Source organism: Myotis brandtii, unplaced genomic scaffold, assembly GCF_000412655.1.
Source record: "Myotis brandtii unplaced genomic scaffold, ASM41265v1 scaffold182, whole genome shotgun sequence".
Taxonomy (NCBI): Eukaryota; Metazoa; Chordata; class Mammalia; order Chiroptera; family Vespertilionidae; genus Myotis; species Myotis brandtii.
Genome location: NW_005356751.1, coordinates 4,072,063 through 4,079,312, shown reverse-complemented (window position 1 = coordinate 4,079,312; position 7,250 = coordinate 4,072,063). Strand labels below are relative to the sequence as shown.

General features: G+C 38.8%; 1 protein-coding gene across 1 annotated transcript in view; it reads right to left on the bottom strand.

Moving 5' to 3' along the window:
• CEP152 (centrosomal protein 152kDa) overlaps positions 1–7,250 on the bottom strand; it is a 100,959-nt gene that overhangs the window by 20,375 nt on the left and 73,334 nt on the right. The window contains exon 20 of the mRNA XM_014537831.1: positions 3,569–4,231. Coding sequence (XP_014393317.1) covers positions 3,569–4,231 — 663 coding nt within the window. The remainder of the gene's footprint in view (positions 1–3,568; positions 4,232–7,250) is intronic.

Sequence of the window (7,250 nt, the reverse complement as noted above, 5' to 3'; positions counted from 1 at the left end):
TATGCTTTAATTATGTTCAATTTGTAACAATGAAATTGGGGGTCACCACAACATGAGGAACTGTATTAAAGGGCATTAGGAAGGTTGAGAGCCACTGCACTAACTGAAATGAAGATTTACAGGGAATTAACAGTAGAGTAGAGGATGCCAAGAATCAAATCAGCAACTTGAAATATAAGGAAGCAAAAAACATCCAATCAGAAAAGCAAAAGGAGAAAAGAACCCAAAATTATGAAGACAGTATAAAGAGCTTCTGGGACAATTTCAAGTGTATCATAATTTGCATGCTATGGGTGCCAGAAGGCGAAGAGAGAGTGCAAGAAATTAAAAACCTATTTGAAGCAATAATGACAGAAAACTTCCCCTACCTGGTAAAAGAAACAGACTTACTAGTCCAGGAAGCACAGAAAGTCCCAAACAAGAGGCCCACACCAAGATACATCATAATTAAAATACCAAAGGTTAAAGACAAACAGAGAATCTCAAAAGTAGCAAGACAAAAGCAGCTAGTTACATATAAGGGAGCTCCCATAAGACTGTTTGCAGATTTCTCAACAAAAATTTTGCAGGCCAGAAGGGAGTGGCAAGAAATATTCAGTGATGAAAAGCAAGGACCTAAAACCAAGATTACCCAGCAAAGCTATCATTTAGAATTGAAGGTCAGATAAAGAGCTTCACAGAGAAGAAAAAGCTAGAGTTTATCACCACCAAACCAGTATTACATGAAATGTTGAAGGGTCTTTTTTTAAGAAGAAAAAATAATAATAATAATATGAACAGTAAAATGGCAATAAATACATACCTATCAACAATAGAATCTAAAAAATAAAATAAATAAACAAGGACTCTAATGCACAACAACAAAAAAACTGATGAATAAAATAGAACCAGAGGCATGGAAACATGGAACAGACTGATGAATCTTGGAGGGAAGAGTGAGGGAGGGGGAAGGGGAGGAAAGAGCAGGAAGAGCTTAACCAAAGAACTTATATTTATATATGTATTACCCATTGACACAGACAATAGGGTGGGGCAGGATCTAGTGGAGGAGGGCAATGAAGTAGCAACGAAAATAATTTTATGATTGGGGGTCACCACAACATGAGGAACTGTATTAAAGGGTCGCGGCATTAGGAAGGTTGAGAACCACTGCACTAACTGAAATGAAGATTTACAGGGAATTAACAGTAGAGTAGAGGATGCCAAGAATCAAATCAGCAACTTGAAATATAAGGAAGCAAAAAACATCCAATCAGAAAAGCAAAAGGAGAAAAGAACCCAAAATTATGAAGACAGTATAAAGAGCTTCTGGGACAATTTCAAGTGTATCATAATTTGCATGCTATGGGTGCCAGAAGGCGAAGAGAGAGTGCAAGAAATTAAAAACCTATTTGAAGCAATAATGACAGAAAACTTCCCCTACCTGGTAAAAGAAATAGACTTACTAGTCCAGGAAGCACAGAAAGTCCCAAACAAGAGGCCCACACCAAGATACATCATAATTAAAATACCAAAGGTTAAAGACAAACAGAGAATCTCAAAAGTAGCAAGACAAAAGCAGCTAGTTACATATAAGGGAGCTCCCATAAGACTGTTTGCAGATTTCTCAACAAAAATTTTGCAGGCCAGAAGGGAGTGGCAAGAAATATTCAGTGATGAAAAGCAAGGACCTAAAACCAAGATTACCCAGCAAAGCTATCATTTAGAATTGAAGGGCAAAGCTATCATTCAGAATTGAAGGTCAGATAAAGAGCTTCACAGATAAGGAAAAGCTAAAGGAGTTCATCACCACTAAACCAGTATTATATGAAATGCTGAAAGGTATCCTTTAAGAGGAGGAAGAAGAAAAAGGTAAAGATACAAATTGTGAACAACAAACATGCATCTATCAACAAGTGAATCTAAGAATCAAGTGAATAAATAATCTGATTTACAGAATGAACTGGTGATTATAATGAATCAGGGACATAGAAAGGGAATGGACTGACTATTCTTGGCGGGGAAAGGGGAATGGGAGATGCGGGAAGAGACTGGACAAAAATCGTGCACCTATGGATGAGGACAGTGGGTGGGGAGTGAGGGCGGAGGGTGGGGCGGGAACTGGGAGGAGGGGAGTTATGGGGGGGAAAAAAAGAGGAACAAATGTAACCTGAACAATAAAGATTTAATTAAAAAAAAAATACACTCAAAGAGCAACAAAAAAAAACAAAAAACAAAAAACAAAAAACAAAAAAAAAAGAATTAAAAATATCACCTGGAGCCTGGCTGGTGTTGCTCAGTGGTTTAGTATGGACCTATGCACCAGTAAGTCATAGGTTTAATTCCTGGTCAGGGCACATCGCCGAGTTGCAGGCTCAATCCCCAGTGGGGGGCATGCAGGAGACAGCCGATCAATGTTGATGTTTATCTCTCATCAATGTTTTTAACTCTCTCTCCCTCTCCCTTCCTCTCTAAAAATCAATAAAAACACATTTAAAAGAGAGAGAGAAAAAAAAAACACACGACAGGAGTGAAATGGGATGGAGTGATCTTTCAGGTTTCTTCAGCTCTAAAATTCTGGGATGCAGAAAGGCCGAGCTGCATCATGGGTATCCTACCAAAACCCAAGGGATTTGTACTTTCTTTTTCAGATGACAAACAATACTATATGATTACCCAAGATAATAAGTTAGTTATCCCCACATATGGGACTGGAATTCAGATTTTTTTCCTAGCTTATGACTCTTTCCAGGAGGTATTAATACCAAATACTCAATTCTTGCCTTGAAAATATTTAATCATGCTATCTGGCTGAATTAACTCATATCTCAACTCTTCTGTCAGACAAACCTTATAATACTGGCTTGTTTTTTCTTCCTCTAATTACAAATGTTGAAACTGGCTGATCACAATGCCTAGAATATCATTCTGGATTTTTCACTCATACCAAATTTCTTCAATCATAAGGGAGCAAGACTTTATCAACTGTTCCACAAACTCAAAGCTGGTGTCAGAAAGTACTTATACAATGAGAAGGATACAATGATTTAATTACACATGCATGTACACAGAACACCAGCCAAACTGGGCTTCCGAGTTTGGGTGAGCAAGCCATACCTCTACTGCTTGTTTCTACATCAATATTCTTTATACTTGGTTGGCACTTTTTTGCCTACATGAGATATAAATTCCTTGAGGGCAAGAAATAGGTTTCTAAACTCTTTAGAAGCTCTTAAGAAACCCTACTTTAATATGATGCATACTTCTTGGAGCGGCAATGCCGAAGAAACAAAACAGGAATGAGAGTTATTCCGTTTCTGAAATCTCAGGCCCTTACAAAGAATATCATATCTTTTTTTTAGGGAAAAAGATGTCTGGGGGTTAAAAGCACTGCCTCATATTTATGAAGAAGTAATGTTATTTTGGCAAAAAAAAAATGCAATGCTTTGGATTTGTTACAAAAAGTTTTTTAAACCACTGGTTAAAAAACACACAAGTATTACTGTAAAATGAAAGGAAAAAATACTGTATGCAACGTCTACAATCACTCTTGATGTTTAACAGCTCTTTTCACTTCCTGGGCACATACCTTTTCCCATTCTGAGTTGGTGTTTTCCGTAAGTAGGGAGAGTGCTTGAAGTGCTTTCTGAATGCAGGCCTTTAGTTTTTCAAAATATCGCACAGACGCCCACTTTGAAGAACACGTCGACATGAGTTCTGAGAGTTGCCTGTTCTCTGAACCAGGGGCTTGCTCCTTCGGGGTATCCTTTAGGAGAAGTTCAAGGACAGTCAGAATGTCCTCCTCGTACTGACAGATTTCCAGTTGGACCCGCCTGGCTTCCTGCACAGTCCACTCCCTGCGACTCTGGTCTAGACAGGTTTGCAATTCTGTCTCCTTCTGGAGGAGCAGTTCAGCTTTCTGTTTCAGAAAGTCTTCTTTAGCTGCTGCAAGCACCTCATTAATTTTATTTCTATGATCATCTAAAAATTGTCTGTAATCTTGCTCATTTTGTTCTTGAATTCTGTGGATTTCTTCTTGCTTTTCTTTGTTCCATTCACTCCGGGCCTTTGCCAACTCGGCCCTGACAACCACAGGGACTTCCTCGTCCTTCAGTTCCAGCTCTCTCTGAAGAGAATGAATCTTCTCCTCCAATTTTTCCAGGTGTTGCATGTTTCCAGGTGTTGCATTTTTCTTCGTATTTTCAAGCTCGCTTTTCCATTTCTCTTTAGCTTCAGAAACAGCAAACGATATCTAAAGGACATAATGAACATTTTAAAATCTTTAAGATTCTCTCATTAATAAAAAAAATTAAAGTAATTATTTGGGTTAACCTCTGAACTTAGTAAGAGATTTAGAATCAGAATTAAGGGGAAACAGTGAATTTAGATATTATTCCTAAAATATTCTTACACTATACTTAAGGATCTTTTCCTTCATTTTAAGTCACCTAACATTTTATCTTACGTTATTTAAAAAAACAAAATATCTGCCCTGGCTAGCATGGCTCAGGGGTTAGATCGTCGGCCTGCACACCACGGGGTGAGGGGTTTGATTCCTGTCTAGAGCATGAAACTGGGTTTCAGGTTCGGTTTCTGGCCCTGGTCTGGGTGCTTGCAGGAGGCAGCCAATTGATGTGGCTCTCTTATATCATGTTTCTCTCTCTCTCTCTCTCCCTCTCCTCCCTTACCTATCACGCTCTCTAAATAATCAATGGAGATCTCCTCCCCCTCTCCTTAAAAAAAAAAAAGAGAGAGAGAGAGAGAGAGAGAGAAAATAAATAAATAAATAAATGAATAATCAATGGAGCCCAGTGGTTGAGTTCAGTGGTTGAGCATCACTATGAACCAGGAGGTCATGGTTCAATTCCCAGTCGGGGCACAAGCCCCAGAATTATGGGCTCAACCCCAGTGTGGGGCATGCAGGAGGAGGCCAATCAATGATTCTCTCTCATCATTGATGTTTCTATCTCTCCCTCACCCTTCTTCTCTGAAATCAATGTTTTATATATATATATATAAAATAATCAATGGAAAAAGTGTCCTCCGGTGAGGATTAACAAACAACAAAAACAAAACAAAACACGTTTTCTTGATGAAGAATTAGAACTTTAAACTGACCAAAAATATGTATTTGTGATTATTTACTCAAAACTAATTTTAGGAAAAATTCCATATCACTTGTTTTATACAGATGCAGTCTCAAATTTTATCTAAACCCCCAAAACAAATTAAGCATCATTTACATAAAGAAAAAGCAGCCTCATTAGGAAATCTTATTGTCACTTAGGAATATAACAAATACCTGCATAATTACTTGCTGACAAACATAACTGTATTTTAATGCAATTTTAGTGGTAATGCAGTTCATGAAATGACAATAGCAAACAGAAAAGGTTATTGTTTTCCCCTTATGGTTAATTTTCTTTTATAACAGAACAGAAATAGTAGATCATAGAAAATAAGAGTATGTAACCAAAAAGTAACAGGGAATCAAAACACCTGGGCTCTAGCTCTAACCCTGCCTAGTACGGCACAGTGCTTATCAGAGGGGGCTCTGGAGACCAACCGCTGTGGGATCTCAGGAATTAGCTTTGGGACCTCAGGCCCATTCCTCAACTTCTTGGAGCCTCAGTTTCCTCAGCAATAAAATCGGGATAGCCTTGGCCGGGTTGCTCAGTTGGTTGGAGTGTCGTCCCATACACCAAACTATTGTGGCTTCGATTCCCGGTCAGGGCATATATGGGAGGCAACCAATCGATGTTTCTTGAGTGAGGATTACAAAATAAATAAATAAACAAACAAACAAAGAAATAAAATGGGGATAATTACATGCCTACATGAAAGTTATTTTAGGATTAAATGACAGAGATAATCCATTTGAAGCACTTAACCCAGAGTGGCAAATAATAAGGACTCAATAATGTTATGTAGTTATTGTTGCTTTTGGCTTCTTGAACTTGGAAAAGTCAATCTCTTTAGCATTTGGTGTCTTCATCTATATAATGAGCAAACTGGATAATGACCTTGAATCCCTTTTACTTCTAATATCCCCTGAGTGACTCCAAAACATCATTAGAATACAAAGTGTTAAAAGGATTGGGCATCTCCAAAGGCTTGGCCTAGATTAATTAATACTACATTTTTGCTCTGAATGCTGAGATAGGCTATCTGCTTACTAAATTTTCTATTATGTAATTATAGCAAACATCTTCACCTATACAGATTTATACACACATGTCCTATACCTTTATTCAGTTGTATGTGCTCTTAAATAGTTGCATATAATAATTTAAAAATTTGAAGTAATTGCATTTGAATTACTTTACTAAAGGAACCTACTAAGAATTCACAGTAAAATTCTTTTGCTACCAGCAGAATGGCTCAGTTGTGCATGAAACATGTTTAAAGAATGCTTTAGAGAAAACAGGTCATGTCGCAATGGATGCCTGGAAATCACTGCCAGGTGGCAGGCGGAGGTAGTGGATCCTACGGAATGTGGATAGCCGGCCCAAGCTCACTAAAAGCACACATCCTCTCACATGAAGTTTTACAAGGAGCATCAGACAGCATTTGTTGACTCAGTGGTTCCCAACTTTGCTGCATATTTGAACCACCTGAGCACCTTCTAAAAATCCCGATGCCCAAGCCACACCCCATACCAAGTAGAACATCATAAAGTGTGGGAGTGGGAGCCAGGCACCAATATTTTTTTTTTTAAATCCTCAAGGGTTTCCACTGTGCAGCAAAGTATGGGGACCGCCAAACCAACCTGACTACTTCTCGACTCCGGGAAATGGCTTTAAGTTTCCACACACTTGATGAGCACTCTAATCCTGCAAGAACTTGCCTCTCTAGCCAGTGCTAGGAAACTGGACCTTGCCCGCCTCCTGTGGTTTGAGGATGGATGCCCAACATGTTAACATTGTTCTGTGGCTGAATAATTATCTCAATTGTGCCAACTCCCACCCACGTGTGGTCCAGAGTCCAGCAGTGTCATGTCAGCAGGAAGCCTGTCTGAAATGCAAATTCTCAGGACTCACTTGAGACCCTCCAAATCAGATTTCCAGGAGAAGAGCCCAGGAATCTGCTTTAACAAACCCTCCTGGTGACTCCTGTGCCTGCTCAAGTTTGAGAAGCAACACACTGTCCCCTCGTCTCTATATTTCTGCATTCACATATGTGCAGGGCTCTGTGTTCTTTTTTTTTTTTAATTAAATCTTTATTGTTCAGATTATTACAGTTGTTCCTCTTTTTTCCCCCCATAGCTCCCC